The sequence below is a fragment of the Neoarius graeffei genome, chromosome 17 (genome assembly GCF_027579695.1).
Source record: "Neoarius graeffei isolate fNeoGra1 chromosome 17, fNeoGra1.pri, whole genome shotgun sequence".
Lineage (NCBI taxonomy): Eukaryota > Metazoa > Chordata > Actinopteri > Siluriformes > Ariidae > Neoarius > Neoarius graeffei.
The window spans coordinates 68921079-68939855 of NC_083585.1; the positions used below are offsets into that span (position 1 = coordinate 68921079).

The 18777-nt window shown below is 40.8% G+C and overlaps 1 protein-coding gene across 1 annotated transcript in view; it reads right to left on the bottom strand.

Moving 5' to 3' along the window:
* Positions 1-18555, bottom strand: part of LOC132864475 (NLR family CARD domain-containing protein 3-like) — a 1256659-nt gene extending 1238104 nt beyond the window's left edge. Inside the window, exons 1-8 of the mRNA XM_060897892.1 lie at positions 18490-18555; positions 16304-16420; positions 7456-7572; positions 6967-7021; positions 6528-6732; positions 4628-6401; positions 3833-4009; positions 3243-3419 (exon numbers count right to left, since the gene is read on the bottom strand). Of these exons, the coding sequence (XP_060753875.1) occupies positions 3243-3419; positions 3833-4009; positions 4628-6401; positions 6528-6732; positions 6967-7021; positions 7456-7572; positions 16304-16420; positions 18490-18539 (2672 nt within the window). The 5' untranslated portion in view covers positions 18540-18555. The remainder of the gene's footprint in view (positions 1-3242; positions 3420-3832; positions 4010-4627; positions 6402-6527; positions 6733-6966; positions 7022-7455; positions 7573-16303; positions 16421-18489) is intronic.
* Positions 18556-18777: the final 222 nt, after the last annotated feature.

Sequence of the window (18777 nt, forward strand, 5' to 3'; positions counted from 1 at the left end):
AAATCTCTGAAGACCTGTCCTGGAGCAACAACACCGCATCACTGGCCAAAAAAGCCCAACAGCGTCTGTACTTCCTCCGCAAACTGAGGAGAGCAAGAGCCCCGGCCCCCATCATGCACACTTTCTACAGAGGCACCATCGAGAACATCCTGACCAGCTGCATCACCGTGTGGTACGGCGCCTGCACCGTGTCCTGCTGCAAGACTCTGCAGCGCATCGTGAGAGCAGCTGAGAGGATCATTGGTGTCTCTCCCCCTTCTCTAATGGATATTTATAACTCCCGCCTCACCCGCAAAGCCATCAGGATTGCAGGTGACCCCACCCACCCATCTCACAGCCTCTTCAGCCTGCTGCCGTCGGGGAGGAGACTGCGGAGTCTCCGGGCCAAAACCAGCAGGCTCAAGAACAGTTTCTTTCACCAGGCGGTCAGGAGGCTCAACTCCCTCCCTGTTCTGCCCCTCCTCCCCCCTCTGCCCCCTGCCACAGATTCTGCCCGCACACACCCCTGCCCCCCCCTCAGCATCTGACATGTCATCCTCACAGTTCCCCCCCCAACACACACACACTCACTCACTCTCTCACACACACACACACACACACACACACACACACACACACCTCATCGTTCATTAACACACTGAACTCAGGGACCGCACATCTCACTTTACCTCGCTCATTTGCACTATTCCGCACTACCTCACCTTAACAGCTGCTAGTTTGTTTATACTGCTTATTTCATGTTTACCTCCTGTACCTCAAGTGCCCTTGACTGTTTGTTTATTTGCACCAATTTACGTGTGTGTGTGTGTGTGTGTGTGTGTGTGTGTGTGTGTGTGTGTGTGTGTTTGTTTGTGTGTGTATATATGTCTGAGTGTTTAGTCTATGTCTAGTTCTTATCTAGTGTTTATACTGTTTATATTGTCTGTTTGAGTGTTTAGTTTACGTCTAGTTCTTATCGAGTGTTTACACTGTTTATATTGTTTGAGTGTTTAGTCTATGTCTAGTTCTTATCTAGAGTGTTTATACTGTTTATATTGTTTGTTTGTTTTTTCAATTATTCTATTTTTATTTATTGCATTGCCTGTTTACACCGTGGGTCAGAGAGGACTGGAATTTCATCTGTGCTGTATGTCGAGCATGTATAGCATACAGTGGTGCTTGAAAGTTTGTGAACCCTTTAGAATTTTCTGTATTTCTGCATAAATATGACCTAAAACATCATCAGATTTTCACACAAGTCCTAAAAGTAGATAAAGAGAACCCAGTTAAACAAATGAGACAAAAATATTATACTTGGTCATTTATTTATTGAGGAAAATGATCCAATATTACATATCTGTGAGTGGCAAAAGTATGTGAAGCTTTGCTTTCAGTATCTGGTGTGACCCCCTTGTGCAGCAATAACTGCAACTAAACATTTCTGGTAACTGTTGATCAGTCCTGCACACCGGCTTGGAGGAATTTTAGCCCGTTCCTCCATACAGAACAGCTTCAACTCTGGGATGTTGGTGGGTTTCCTCACATGAACTGCTCGCTTCAGGTCCTTCCACAACATTTTGATTGGATTAAGGTCAGGACTTTGACTTGGCCATTCCAAACATTAACTTTATTCTTCTTTAACCATTCCTTGGTAGAATGGCTTGTGTGCTTAGGGTCATTGTCTTGCTGCATGACCCACCTTCTCTTGAGATTCAGTCCATGGACAGATGTCCTGACATTTTCCTTTAGAATTCGCTGGTATAATTCAGAATTCATTGTTCCATCAATGATGGCAAGCTGTCCTGGCCCAGATGCAGCAAAACAGGCCCAAACCATGATACTACCACCACCATGTTTCACAGATGGGATAAGGTTCTTATGCTGGAATGCAGTGGTTTCCTTTCTCCAAACATAACGCTTCTCATTTAAACCAAAAATTTCTATTTTGGTCTCATCTGTCCACAAAACATTTTTCCAATAGCCTTCTGGCTTGTCCACGTGAGCTTTAGCAAACTGCAGATGAGCAGCAATGTTCTTTTTGGAGATCAGTGGCTTTCTCCTTGCAACCCTGCCATGCACACCATTGTTGTTCAGTGTTCTCCTGATGGTGGACTCATGAACATTAACATTAGCCAATGTGAGAGAGGCCTTCAGTTGCTTAGAAGTTACCCTGGGGCCTTTGTGACCTCGCCGACTATTACACGCCTTGCTCTTGGAGTGATCTTTGTTGGTTGACCACTCCTGGAGAGGGTAACAATGGTCTTGAATTTCCTCCATTTGTACACAATCTGTCTGTCTGTGGATTGGTGGAGTCCAAACTCTTTAGAGATGGTTTTGTAACCTTTTCCAGCCTGATGAGCATCAACAACGTTTTTTCTGAGGTCCTCAGAAATCTCCTTTGTTCATGCCATGATACACTTCCACAAAAGTGTGTTGTGAAGATCAGACTTTGATAGATCCCTGTTCTTTAAATAGAACAGGGTGGTCACTCACACCTGATTGTCATCCCATTGATTGAAAACACCTGACTCTAATTTCACCTTCAAACTAACTGCAAGTCCTAGAGGTTCACATACTTTTGCCACTCACAGATATGTAATATTGGATCATTTTCCTCAATAAATAAATGACCAAGTATAATATTTTTGTCTCATTTGTTTAACTGGGTTCTCTTTATCTACTTTTAGGACTTGTGTGAAAATCTGATGATGTTTTAGGTCAGATTTATGCAGAAATATAGAAAATTCTAAAGGGTTCACAAACTTTCAAGCACCACTGTATCTGACAATAAAGTTGACTTGACTTGAAAAAAAAAATAATAATGCATTGCGGTAAATAAGCGATGATGTAGTCAGGGGTTAGGGTTATTTTCACAGCACGGCCAGTGAGTGTCTGATATGCCTACTTTACTGTATGTGAAAACATTTACAGCGCGCTGTCTGGAGCATGTCTGAGAGTCTATCTGATGCACACGCCAAGGTGAACAGGTGTGACACTCTTGCACAAAATGCATACAAAAATTAATGTAGATATAAATATCTTATGCCAATTTATTATGGCATGATACAAAAAATAAAGAAAAAAAATCAGAGTCCTCGTCTCCAGTTTACGAATCTGAAAGCAGTTAATGTACGAGTCCGAGTCATCAGTGCTCAAGTCCAATTTGAGTCACGAGTCCTTAAAATTAGGGCACGAGTCAGACTCGAGTACTACAAGCCTGGGATCATCCAATACAGTAAAGAGACAGTAAGTCAGTAACTCACTGTAGTGTCTCCAGTGTACAGTGTGGATCCTTCAGTAGATCAGAGAGCAGATTCACTCCTGATTCTCCTGGATTATTCCCACTCAGATCCAGTTCTCTCAGGTGTAATGAGGGATTTGACCTCAGAGCTGAAGCCAGAGCAGCACAACCTTCATCTGTAATCCTGCAGTTACACATCCTGCAAGAAAGAAAACCTTCTCACACTTAACACACTCAGTTTTAGCATCAAAAACATCAGCTACACAAAATGTTTATCTCCAGAACATTTACTCTCCATCTCACACACACGACAATCAAAATAGGCATGGGGGTGATTATTATTATTATTATTATTATTATTATTATTATTATTATTATTATATTCATGATAGAAAATATTCAAGAGTTAAGCAATGGCAGATCTGGAAACTCAGATGAGCGTCTGCATGGACAATTTTCACACCGCAGCCAGCGAGCGTCTGATATGCCGAATGAAAATCTATCAGATCACTACAATTAAAATGACCACAGATGAAAAGTGGATGTGACTGTGTTTATTAGAACTCTACTCTGTGTGTGTGTGTGTGTGTGTGTGTGTGTGTGTGTGTGTACCTCAGTATCTCCAGTGTACAGTGTGGATTCTCCAGTCCAGCAGAAAGCAGCTTCACTCCTGAATCCTGCAGGTTATAATTGTAACTCAGGTCCAGTTCTCTCAGTCTGGAGGAGTTTGAGCTGAGAACTGAGGACAGAGCTCTACAGCTTTCCTCGGTCAGTTTACACCCACACAGACTGGAAGAGAAATGATGAAATATCAGAACACTGATCTCAAACACAGCCATAATCCAGCTAAACTTTAGCATGGAACAGAAATGTGAGTGAGTTTCTCTCACACACAGAAATCAGAGGACAGGACGCCACATCAGCACATTTACAGGAGCAGCGACGTCTTTCTGCACTCCACGATCTCTCAGCTACAATTTATTATCACACCATTAGCTCATGGACAGAACACACACGTGAGAGAGCGAGCAGCCGACAAACACTCCACTCTGACCTGTGTTCAAGTTTCTACAACCAACACTGCAGATATCATGCATTTTTTTACACAATATAAAGAACTCTATAACTGCACACTCCCAGTTAATAACATGCCAATCCCAGTTGCACTTTACAGCCAGTTATATGTGGAATTTCACAGAGACGGTAAAACAGTTGGTGTGTTTTGTTCTCTGTGCTCGTCCAGTTACAGATCTGTCACCTCGAGATGTTTGGTAGTTTGGTGTGGATCATCAGAGCTGTGTTTAAAGATGATTAGAGGAACTATTAACAAGCATTAATCCAAACAGTGCAGTTCAGCATGACAATAACAAACCATGCCGTAATACATTTATAAATAAAAATACTCACTCAGCTTTTCTGGAGACTTTGACCACTGGCAGCATCTTCAGAAGACATTCCTCTGATGGGTCATATTTACTCAAATTAAACTCATCCAGCTCCTGTTCTGAGGTCAGTAACACAAACACCAGAGCTGACCACTGAGCAGGAGAGAGTCTGGTTCCTCTGAGATGCCTGGAATCTCCACTATTCACATAATGTTGTACTTCCTGCATGAGAGAATGATCATTCAGTTCATTCAAACAGTGGAACAGATTGATGGATTTCTCTGGAGATGGATTCTTCCTGATCTTCTCCTTGATGAACTCAACTGTTTCCTGTTTGCTGCGAGAGTTACTTCCTGTCTGGGGGATTAAGCCTCGTAAGAGAGTCTGATTGGACTCCAGTGAGAGACCCAGAAGGAAGCGGAGGAACAGGTCCAGGTGTCCATTCTCGCTCTGTAAGGCCTTGTCCACTGCACTCCGGAGGAAATCAGACATGTTTGACTTTTTGAAAAGATCAGACAGATCAGTGGTTTGTTGTTCTGCTACATTTCTGCTGATGAAGCAGAAAAACGCATATAAAGCAGCCAGAAACTCCTGAACACTCAGATGTACAAAGCTGAAGACCTTCCCCAGGTGAAGCCCAAACTCCTCTCTGAAGATTTGGGTGCACACTCCTGAGTACACTGGCACTTCTCTCACATCAATGCCACACTCTATCAGGTCTTCCTCATAGAAGATCAGGTTTCCTTTCTCCAGCTGTTGGAAAGCCAGTTTTCCCAGTGCCAGGATACTCTCTCTGGTCTGCTGAGGATCAGGCTCACATTTCTGATGGTACTTTTGCTCCTTGTGTTTAATCTGAAAGATCAGGAAGTGTGTGAACATTTGAGTCAGAGTCTTGGGGATCTCTCCACTCTCTGCTTCACCCAACATTCTCTCGAAAACAGTGGCTGAGATCCAGCAGAAGACTGGGATGTGGCACATGATGTAGAGACTTCTTGAAAACTTCATGTGTGTGATGATTTTATTGGCCAGGCTCTGATCACTGATCCTCTTCCTGAAGTACTCCTCTTTCTGAGGATCACTGAACCCTCGTACCTCTGTTACCTGGCCTACACACTCAGGAGGGATCTGATCGGCTGCTCCTGGTCGAGTGGTTATCCAGAGGAGAGCAGAGGGAAGCAGATTCCCCTTGATGAGGTTTGTCAGCAGCACATCCACTGAGGCCGACTCCATCACATCACACAATCTCTCATTGTTCTGGAAATTTAGAGGAAGTCGACACTCATCCAGACCATCAAAGACCAACAGCACTTTGTTAATATCACAGTCTATTAATCGTAATTCTTTCATTTCTGGGAAAAAGTGATGAAGAAGCTTCATCAGACTGAGCTTTCTCTCCTTCATCAGATTCAGCTCTCTAAAGGGAAGTGGGAACATGAAGGTGAAATCCTGATTTGCTTCTCCTTCAGTCCAGTCCAGAATGAACTTCTGCACAGAGATTGTTTTTCCAATTCCAGCAACTCCTTTAGTCAGCACACTTCTGATGGACGTGTCTTTAAAGAGATCCTTACATTTGATGGGTGTCTCCTGTGTTGCTGGTCTCCTGGACACCATCTCAATCTGTCTCACCTCATGTTCTTTATTGACGTCTCCACTCCAACCCTCTGTGATGTAGAGCTCTGTGTAGATCTCATTCAGAAGAGCTGAGCTTCCATGCTGTGAGATTCCTTCATTAATTCTTTTAAACTTCTCTCTCAGGTTGGATTTCAGTTTTTTCTGACACACAGGGGCCACAGACTCTAAGAAACAAAGAAAGAACATGTTTTAATGCAAAATCACTGAGAACAATATAAAATGTAAAACTCTTTCAAATGCTGCTGTTCATCCCTGATTCATAAAATAAAGTCATGACTCAGAGCTCTTACTGTTGCGCAGTGTGTGAGCGAGATCTGTGTGGTTCATGTTCTTCAGGAAGTGCAGTGTGAGCTTCAGCACTCCCTCTCTGACGCTGCTCTGACCCTCCTCATCCTTCACCTCCCTCTCAGAGCATGCTGGGGAATCTGGACTCAGGAGCTCCTTAAACCTCTTCAGCTCCGTCATTATCACACTGATGACTTTGTGTTCCAGCTCCTGGTTAGAAACACACAGGAACAGATCTGTATATTATAATGTTACACAGCGAGAGAGGATTTTATTTCAGGAAAAGAAGAAAAGTCTCTTTCTATTCCCACAGTTACAACTGAAACTCTGTCTGATTACCCATAATGCTGCTGCACATCACTAAATCTGTCAATTATCATGATCTAAAATAAAAAACCTGCAACCTCCTCACACACACGTTACACAGATTAAAGAGACACACACCTTGAATATGGACTCCAGCTGATTGCTGCTGAGGTTTGATTTCTTCTTTTGTGGTCTGTGAACAAACAAAACCCATCCTGTAATATGGACTATATGTACCACAGCTGTCCAACACACACTAATAAATACAGAGACAGATATTTAACACTGTCCTCTGAACACAATACACTGAGTTCAAGATTTCCTCACTGATACTATCATACTGAGAAACACGTGTTTGAGTGAATGAATGAATAAAATAGTGATGATGTCATTCATGTCCCAGGTGTAAATGTTCTCGTGTCGCACCACAGACCCTCCAGCTCAGGGACTGCAGGCTGAACTGAACTCTTACAGCAGTTTTCCTCACTGCCAGTCCGAGAGCTGCAGCACTGCACAGTTTAGTGTTTTACTGCTTCAACACCTGATAAAGCTCATGAAGGGCTTCACAATGAGACGAGTGAGTTTGATCAGGTGGAACAGTGCCGTAAAACACCTCACTGTACTGACCTCACATCAGCACTGCTGTCTCTGTTTCTGAAGTTCATTGGCTCTGCCATTGACCGGTCACTCTTCATGGACACACAGCTGGGTCGTGGTGAGTCTGATCTCTTTCCCTCCATCATTCTAGAATTACAACAGAAATATCAGCAATAATTAATACTCTGCTCTCTCAGCTCTGTTAAACAACGTGTTCATCATTAAACACCAACAATTCCATCTTTTTCACTCAGCTCCAGTCTGCACATGTATTCAAACAGGAGACTTTTTTTAAACAACTTTATTTCAAATAATTAATAAATATTAACAAAAACAGATATGAAATCTCTTACTTTCAAAGGCAAAAGTTAAAAATCATGCACAAAAAAGACAAAAGGGACAAATTAAATGAAATAAAATATAAAATAAATACAATAATAATAATAAAAATAAATACATAAACACATATGCCCCTTGTAAAGCATCATTGAGCATTAAAAGTGCTCTTTAATAAAATGTTTAATTTTAATAATAATAATAATATTATTATTATTATTATTATTATTATTATTATTAATAATAATAATAATTTTAAATACAAAAAATAAAACAGCAAATGCAAGGTTACTGAATAAAGAAAAATCAAATAAAGAGATTAAGCATAGTGCATATTTTAATTGTTTTAGCTGCGTTTTTGTTTTGTACATGGGAAATTGTTGCAATGTCCTGATCCATTTCTGTCCCGAGCACCAACAATTGATGCTTCTTGCTTGAGAATTTGCATTTATGAATGTGAAGTTTGACAAGAAGTAAGATCAGACTGATGATGAAAAATGCATTATTGTCCTTATTACTGTGATCATAACAACCAAATAGAACATTTCTTTCATAAAGAATGCTTAAAATATAAAGGGAATGAGTCATCTTTAACTTTATGCCTTCTGGAGATCATTTCATCTTCAACTTGCTTAACTGTTCACAGTAACCGTAATTTTGACCGGGGTGTGCAAACTTTTGCATACCACTGTAATAACTGAGCAGCACAGATTAGACGAGAGATACCTTCCACCTTAGTGAGCAGAACTCTGTCTTTCAGAGACAAGTCTCTTTGGAACCACAGGTTAAGAGCCTTCTGTGTCTTTATTTATTTATTTATTTATTTATTTTATTAAAGGATCCCCATTAGCTTGTGCCATAGCAGTTCGCTAGTCTTCCTGGGGTCCCCAATTCAAAACATATCATTTCAACGGTTAAAAAACATACAAATATACATGCATTACAAAATGCTAAGTGCAAGTTAAAAATTCAAAAGTTCTAATATAGCAAAATGCATGACTAAAATACTTGTACTAAAAAGTTCAGGAACAGTTGTAGCAAACAGTTATAAAATGCAGTGCTGCCACCTCAATTTTTCAAAAAGTAAAATGCAGTGCTGCCACCTATACATTGCTAAAGTACTCCTTTGAACACCTAATAAAACAATATAAAAATACAAACTATACAGCTTAAGCCGACACCTATATTAACCATTCAAAACATACACTTTTAGGCTATGTTTACATTACGTTGAATCAGCGGATCATCAGATTAATGTTCTTAAAACGATTCGCGTTTACACTAAAACCGTTAACCGTGCACACAGCAACACCAATACGCGGATACGCTCGGCTCCGCAGGCATCCTGCACTCCAAATCACTCCGCCCTGAACAGTGAGTGCCCTCTGGAGGGTGCGCACTCCGGCCTTGTGCAGCTCACAGAGCATGCGAGTGAAGTGAACAAGCTGTGATTCGGGACTGAGCCGCTGTGTGTGTGATCCCAGCGCATATCACTTACCACTTGCAAGTGGAAGGATGGCAAGCCTAAAGACAATCATAACTACACAATGGGCAGTATTTGCATCAGTATTTGCAGTATTTTCATACTTTTATACTCTTTAATGAAAGGTGATACAAGGCGGAAGTCCGCGCCGTTTTTCAGCAGTCGCGTCACATGACCAACGCCAGCGAATCAGGAAGGTGGATGTCACAGTGACGTTGTCCAATGAGACGCCAGCTAGAGCTCAGCACAGCGTATTCGCGTATTCTGAATGTTTACACAGCACCGGAGCTGACACGATCTGGATTGAATACGTGGACGCTGGCGGATTCCCGTTTCCTGGCTTTTCCAGGGGGTTTAATGTAAACGGACAGTGCGTCCGCGAAGAAAACGAGACAGATACAGTCTAATGTAAACGTAGCCTTAGTCTCTTTTTAAAGGATCTTTTGAATTTGTCTTGATGAATATCAAGTGGCAATTCATTCCATATCTTAATTGCTCTATAAAGCACAGTTCTTTTCAGTGAATTATGGCCCTTTTCCACTACCCTTTTTCAGCTCACTTCAGCTCGCTTCAGCTCACTTCAGCCCGACACGGCTCGCGTTTCGACTACCAAAAACCAGCACGACTCAGCTCGTTTCAGCCCTGCTTAGCCCCTAAAACTCGCACCGTTTTGGAGTAGGGCTGAAGCGAGCCAAACCGTGCCGACTGAGGTTGGGGGCGTGAGCAGACACTCCCCTGTGCACTGATTGGTGAGGAGGAGTGTCCTCACATGCCCACACACGCCCCGCGAGCGCGCTGGGATCTGTAAACACCGCAAACCCGGAAGAATAATAATTATGAATTACGAGAATTTCTGAAGCCTTATGCGCCTCGCCTCATCTATACGCTCTTGCCAGGTGACAACAAGCCACAGCACCCAGACCAGCAACACTAACGACTCCATGTCCTCCATGTTTATTGTTTACTATTCGGGTCGTGAGACTACCGCTTAAAAGCTCACTGAATCAGTGACATACAGAGCATCGTGGACGAGTTCGCGGAGCGCAAGGCTCGTCGTATGCCCTTCAAATAATGCGCGCAGTAGGCTATTGATGTTTTATTATGAGCCATGTACAGTATGTCGCCGAATGTTTTTTTTGTTTCTGAGTTACATGTTCGTTTGAAGGACTTAATGTACAAAATAACATAGTTGCACCCCGTAGTGTTGAAATTGGTAAACACAGTGCATTCAGTGAGGTTTGCACCGCCCTCCTTTTATTTCTGACTCTTCCTGTCAGCGTTGCAACCTCTGAGCGCTCATTCGTATGCCCTTCAAATAATGTGCGCAGTATAGGCTATTGATGTTTTATTATGAGCCATGTACAGGATCCTAATGTTTTTTGTTTCTGAGTTACATGTTCGTTTGAACGACTTGATGTACTAAATAACATAGTTGCACCCGGTAGTGTTGAAATTGGTAAACACCGCAGTTGCGGACATTTTGTAGCCTAAAATGATGTTATGATAAGCTTTAATAAAGGGCCCGGTCATTTGCCCCGCCCCCGGCCCGGCTCTGACTTGTTCCGCCACTGTCACTGATGTCACTGTTTGTGCTGCTTAACGGCATCACATGACGTCCACCCACTTTCGCTAACTCCACCCAATGTGTCCACCCACTTCCAGCCAGCACGGTTCAGCGCGGTTGTAGTCGAAATGCAACTCCAACAGCCCCGCTCAGCTCGACTCAGCTCGACTCGGCACGGCACGGCTCAGCCGCGTTTGTAGTGGAAAAGCGGCATTAGTTATTGGATTTGGTTGTACAATGTCACCCTTACCCGCTTTCCTGGTGTCATGTTTGTGAACTGTATTACAAAACACTACTTGATGTATCATAATCTCAGGTCTATGCGTTTTCATTGTTTCACTAAGAAATGTCACTGTGCTTAGGGCCAGCCTCTTCTCAACGCTGAGCCATGACAACGTAGTCTGCATCTTATGGATGCTAGTTCTAGATGAACATCCTAGGACAAGCCTAGCAGCTCTGTTCTGAACAACTTGTAGTTTTGCCAGATCCTTTTTTGAGGCCGAGGCCCAGACCACTGAGCAGTAATCCAGATGAGATCAAATTAAAGATTTGCAGACTTGCTCCAGGATTTTAAATGGCACATATGGTGCACATTGTCTTATAAAATGAATACCACTGCCCATTTTTTGAATTATTCTATCTATATGTTCTGACCATAACAGATGGTTGTCAATGACCATGCCCAGCAATTTCACCTTTCCCACTTGTTCTATGGGGTCTTTGGCCACACATAGCTCCAACTTTGGCTTAGTAGCCAGTTTGTGTCTAGACCCAAATAAAATACTCTTAGTTTTGGATATATTCAAGACAAGCTTGTTCAATGTAATCCATCCATACACAGTTTCCAGTTCTTGTGATATCACTTCAATAAGTTCATTATAATTATTAGCTGCACAATACATTGTAGAATCATCAGCATACATTACCATAGTAGCATTTTTTACTGCAAAGGGCAAATCATTAGTAAATATAGAGAAGAGTAACGGTCCAAGACAACTTCCTTGAGGCACACCACAAGTTATGTTATTGATATTAGATAAGCTGCCATTGTAGCAAACTCTCTGTGTTCTAGCACAGAGATAGCTCCTAATCAAGGAATTGGCATTTTATGTGAAGCCATAGGATATAAGCTTTCCAATCAACAACTCATGATCAATTACATCAAAAGCAGCACTGAAGTCTAACATAACAGCAGCCACTACCTTAGAGTTATCGATCTCCCTTAACCAATCATCTGTCATCTGAGTCAGAGCAGTACAAGTTGAGTATCCTTTCCTATATGCATGCTGGTATTTGGTGGTTAATCTATTGGAAGTAAAGTAATCCTGTATCTGAACATAAATGATCCTTTCCATAATTTTACTCAGCACAGGAAGTATACTTATAGGGCGACTGTTGGGTCCACTGAACGTTGATCTGCTGTCCTTAGGCAGTGGAATAATCTTACCCTCCTTCCACTGCCCAGGACACTTTCCAGTTAAAAAACATCTATTTAATATATGACATATAGGCCCTGAAATGTGATTAGCAGCCAGCTTCAGTAACTTGCTATCAAGGTTGTCAGTGCCTGCTGAACCATAGGCAGGGAGGGACTCTAACAGCCTCTTGACCTCCTCTACATTAACACATTGGAATTTAAAACTACATTTCTTATCCTTCATAATTTCACTAGTAATTAAGTGTTGGAATTAGTGCAGTACATACTCTGCCTTAATTTGTGAACTTTACTTGTAAAAAAAAGTTATTAAAATAATTAGCAATATCTACAGGCTTTGTTATAAACTCACCATTGGCCTCTACAAAAGGGGCACACCCATTTTTGTTTCTTCCCATAATTTCATTTAAAGTATTCCAAAGCTGTTTACCATCATGTTTTACATTACTTATTCACTGTTTGTAATGTTCCTTCTTCTTAGCTTTGTTCAACTTAGTCACTCTGTTTCTCAGCGTGCAGTATGTTAGTCTGTCCTCAGCAGAGCGAGATGTAACCCACACTCTTTTAGCTTCATCCCTTTCTTTCATTAACCGTTTCATCCCCTCATCGATCCAAGGGGCGGCTCTACACTTCACTGTAAATTTCTTCATGGGAGTATTTAAGTTCACAATTTTCATAAAAATGTTCATAAATTCATTTAAAGAGATGTCTGGATCATCAGCTGAGTACACACCTTTCCAATCAATTCTTCCAACATCAACTAAGAAATTATTTTCAGTGAACCCCTTATATGACCTTTTGTATATGACCTTAGGGCCTGTTTTTGGTACCTTTAATTTTCTTACTGTAACTATAATATTATGATCACTGAAGCCAACAGGTAGAGAAATCGGCTTTGAGCACAACTCCGGGGAATTGGTGTAGATATGATCTATGCAAGTAAACGAAGTATGTCCCACAAAATTAGTAACTACTCTGGTTGGCATAGTAACAATTTGTGACAAATTACATGCATTAGCCAGCGATGATAACCTTTTCTTCAAAGAACAATTACTATCTAGCCAGTCAATATTCATGTCCCCAAGCAGATAGATTTCAGTCTTTGGGTCAGCAACCCTGTCAATCATATCACACACATCATTAAAATACTGAGATTTGCGCTAGGAGGCCTGTAGCAGCAACCAACCAAAACTGGTTTCAAGTGAGGTAGATGTATTTGTACCCACAGTGCTTCTACATTACTACACATAAATTCCTGACACACTTTTGAAGGAAGATGATTTTGTATGTAAATAGCCACTCCCCCTCCATACCTGTCTCTATCCTTTCTAAATAAAAAGTATCCATCTAATGCAACCATTGAATCAAGAATAAAAGAGTCCAGATGAGTCTCAGTTACTGCAAGTATATGAATGTTGTTTGCCTGTATTAGGCTGTACAATTCCTGAATTTTGGTCCTGATACTACATACATTTATGTGAGCAAATACCAAGCCTTTGTTAGGAAGTTTTAAAAGGTTTGTGTCCATGTTCCTTACTCAGATGCAAATGTCCAACCATATTTAATTTGTTCTACAACCCTCAGACCCTTCGGACTTCTCTTCATTACCCCCAGGCGAACCACCAGACTTTACTGCATTTCCAGCTCCTTTTTTTGAAGGTTTAGCTGCAGAATGGATGATGAGTTTATCATAGTAAAGTAAAAAGCAATTTCCCCCCGCTCACGCGCTGCCTTCATAGCTGGTATGAGTTCTTTGCGTTTTTGACGAACCTCTTCTGGATAGTCTTCATTGATGTAGACATTGATCCCTTTTAGATTTTTCGCTCTCTCCATGACTCTGACTTTGTCCTTATAACTCACAAATCTTGCAACAATTGGCTTGGCTCTATCTCCATTTGAGGTCCCAGTCCTATGTATACGTTCAAACTCCATGCCTGAGAGTTTCAGCTTCTCAGCAAAGATCTGCCTCATCTTCTTTTCTGATTCAGCCCAGTTCTCGTTCTCAGACTCAGGGATCCCATCAATCATGATATTGTTTTTCCTGACTTGACTATCCAAGTAGTCCATCTTTGACAAAAATGAACTGATGTTCTTGGCAACAACAGAGAGATCTGAGTCTACTTCAGAAAGTCTAGTGGTTGTTCTCTTCTCCTTAGCAAGGAGCTCGTCAACATCTTTTTGTGTGTAGTGGAGGCTCTCTCACAATTCACTTATTTCCCTCCCCATTGCATCTAATCTCTTGTTATTTGTCTCCATCACAATTGTTAAAAAGCTCTTAAAGTTTTGCTCCTGCTGTACCAACATCTCTTTATAAAACAGTTTTTGTTGTTCCAACATTTCATGCACCTGGGATAAAGTCACAAAATCCTCATCCTTTCCTTCCTTTCCCCTTTTTGGTGACAAGGTGTTAGCTGCCAACTGCAAATCCTCTTCTTTTGCTTTTTTCCCCTTTTTTTGGTGACATGTTGTTTTCTTCCAGTATCAGGTTGGAAACGTGTATGCTGTTGTTTATATCCTGGTTGCTGCTAGCTGGTAACCCAGAGCTAGTCTGGTGGTAACAAAAAGCTGGGGGCCTGGGTCAGTCCTGGTGTTAGCAGCCAGCCAGCCAAAAAGCCAGTTATTAGTTGGTGGTCACTGCTAGCTAGATGCCTGGAACCAGCCTGGACGAAACTTCTTTGAGCCTGGGTCCGGCCTGATGGTAGCTGCTAGCAGGAAGTCTGGATCCAGCCTGAAAATGGCTACTAGCTAGCAGAATAGCTAGCTATTGTAGCCACTAGCTAGGAGCATGGATCTAGCCTGGTGGCAGCTTCTAGCTGCTAGCTGAGTGTTATTTCTTCCAAAATGCTTACTGAGAGTAATTCCTCTTAATCAAGCTCACCAAAGTAAAAACTGGAGAACTTGTGAAGTAGAAAAATTCACATATATTTGCAGAGATTACTTTGTTGTACTTGCACTACTGCTGCTCTCACTGCTTTTCAATGATTGGAGAGAAGTTTAGCTTGACTCTGGATTTTCCATCTTTAGTAATATGGAATCCCCCCCCGGAATATTACAGATTGAAGTTACAGAACAATTATTCACCGGCAACAATTCACACTGATTAAGACTGAGTGAGAGCCCAGATGCCTTGGAGAAGGACTGGATAGTGCTGCATGCTACTAATATCTGGGAAGCTTCTTTGAGAAACAGGGCCGTATCATCCACCAGCTGACTGATTATTATTTCCTTGTTTGCAATACTAATGCGTTTAATAAGACTGTTTTTAATGTGTACATTGAGAAGTTGGGCAGCCAGAAGAAAGAGGTATACAGATAGAGGACTCCCTTACCGGACTCCACGATTTAACGGAAATCTCGGGGAGGTGCCGCTGCTTAGTTTAATACAGCTGTTCTCATTAGTATATAAGGTTTGGACTGATTTGCAAAAGATAGATTAGATTAGATTAGATTAGATTAGATTAGATTAGATTAGATTAGATTAGATTAGATTAGATTAGATTAGATTAGATAGAACTTTATTGATCCCTTTGGGCGGGTTCCCTCAGGGAAATTAAAAATGACCAAAACCAAATTTGTTTAGAGCTGACATCATAAAATCATGTTCCAAAAAATCAAAGGCTTTATAGAAGTCCAAAAAAAAAAAACCCAAAAAACCCTGTCATCATGAACCATCTCTGAATAAAGAAATACATCTAAAAATAATCTCACAATGTTAGAGATATGCCTATTTCGCATAAAGCCAGATCAACTCACTGACTCACTGATACTATCATACTGAGAAACACGTGTTAGAGTGAATGAATGAATAAAATAGTGATGATGTCATTAATGTCCCAGGTGTAAATGTTCTCGTGTCGCACCACAGACCCTCCAGCTCAGGGACTGCAGGCTGAACTGAACTCTTACAGCAGTTTTCCTCACTGCCAGTCCGAGAGCTGCAGCACTGCACAGTTTAGTGTTTTACTGCTTCAACACCTGATAAAGCTCATGAAGGGCTTCACAGTGAGACGAGTGAGTTTGATCAGGTGGAACAGTGCCGTAAAGCACCTCACTGTACTGACCTCACATCACCACACCCGTCTCTGTTTCTGAAGTTCATTGGCTCTGCCATTGACCGGTCACTCTTCATGGACACACAGCTGGGTCGTGGTGAGTCTGATCTCTTTCCCTCCATCATTCTAGAATTACAACAGAAACATCAGCAATAATTAATACTCTGCTCTCTCAGCTCTGTTAAACAACGTGTTCATCATTAAACACCAACAATTCCATCTTTTTCACTCAGCTCCAGTCTGCACATGTATTCAAACAGGAGACTTTTTTTAAACAACTTTATTTCAAATAATTAATAAATATTAACAAAAACAGACATGAAATCTCTTACTTTCAAAGGCAAAAGTTAAAAATCATTCACAAAAAAAGACAAAAGGGACAAATTAAATGAAATAAAAGATAAAATAAACACAATAATAATACAAAAATAAATACATAAACACGGCACTTGTAAAGCATCATTGAGCATTAAAAGCGCTCTATAAATAAAATGTATAATAATAATAATAATTATTATTATTATTATTATTATTATTATTATTATTATTATTATTAATTTTAAAAACAAAAAATAAAACAGTAAATGCAAGGTTACTGAATAAAGAAAAATCAAATAAAGAGATTAAGCACAGTGCATATTTTAATTGTTTTAGCTGCGTTTTTGTTTTGTACATGGGAAATTGTTGCAATGTCCTGATCCATTTCTGTCCCGAGCACCAACAATTGATGCTTCTTGCTTGAGAATTTGCATTTATGAATGTGAAGTTTGACAAGAAGTAAGATCAGATTGATGATGAAAAATGCATTATTGTCCTTATTACTGTGATCATAACAACCAAATAGAACATTTCTTTCGTAAAAAATGCTTAAAATATAAAGGGAATGAGTCGTCTTTAACTTTATGCCTTCTGGAGATCATTTCATCTTCAACTTGCTTAACTGTTCACAGTAACAGTAATTTTGACCGGGGTGCGCAAACTTTTGCATACCACTGTAATAACTGAGCAGCACAGGTTAGACGAGAGATACCTTCCACCTTAGTGAGCAGAACTCTGTCTTTCACAGACAAGTCTCTTTGGAACCACAGGTTAAGAGCCTTCTGTGTCTTTTCAATGATTGGAGAGAAGTTTAGATTGACTCTGGATTTTCTATCTTTAGTAATATGGAATTTCTCACCAGAATATTACAGATTGAAGTTACAGAACAATTATTCACCGGCAACAATTCACATTGATTAAGACTGAGTGAGAGCCCAGATGCCATGGAGAAGGACTGGATAGTGCTGTATGCTACTAATATCTGGGAAGCATCTTTGAGAAACAGGGCCGTATCATCCACCAGCTGACTGATTATTATTTCCTTGTTTGCAATACTAATCCCTTTAATAAGACTGTTTTTAATGTGTACATTGAGAAGTTGGGCAGCCAGAAGAAAGAGGTATACAGATAGAGGACTCCCTTACCGGACTCCACGATTTAACGGAAATCTCGGGGAGGTGCCGCTGTTTAGTTTAATACAGCTGTTCTCATTAGTATATAAGGTTTGGACTGATTTGCAAAAGATAGATTAGATTAGATTAGATTAGATTAGATTAGATTAGATTAGATTAGATTAGATTAGATTAGATTAGATAGAACTTTATTGATCCCTTTGGGTGGGTTCCCTCAGGGAAATTAAAAATGACCAAAACCAAATTTGTTTAGAGCTGACATCATAAAATCATGTTCCAAAGAATCAAAGGCTTTATAGAAGTCTAAAAAAAAAACAACAAAAAAAACCCCAAAAACCCTGTCATCATGAACCAACCCTGAATAATGTAATACATCTAAAAATAATCTCACAATGTTAGAGATATGCCTATTTCGCATAAAGTCAGATCGACTCACTGACTCGCTGATACTATCATACTGAGAAACACGTGTTTGAGTGAATGAATGAATAAAATAGTGATGATGTCATTAATGTCCCAGATGTAAATGTTCTCGTGTCGCACCACAGACCCTCCAGCTCAGGGACTGCAGGCTGAACTGAACTCTTACAGCAGTTTTCCTCACTGCCAGTCCGAGAGCTGCAGCACTGCACAGTTTAGGGTTTTACTGCTTCAACACCTGATAAAGCTCATGAAGGGCTTCACAATGAGACGAGTGAGTTTGATCAGGTGGAACAGTGCCGTAAAGCACCTCACTGTACTGACCTCACATCACCACACCCGTCTCTGTTTCTGAAGTTCATTGGCTCTGCCATTGACCGGTCACTCTTCATGGACACACAGCTGGGTCGTGGTGAGTCTGATCTCTTTCCCTCCATCATTCTAGAATTACAACAGAAACATCAGCAATAATTAATACTCTGCTCTCTCAGCTCTGTTAAACAACGTGTTCATCATTAAACACCAACAATTCCATCTTTTTCACTCAGCTCCAGTCTGCACATGTATTCAAACAGGAGACTTTTTTTAAACAACTTTATTTCAAATAATTAA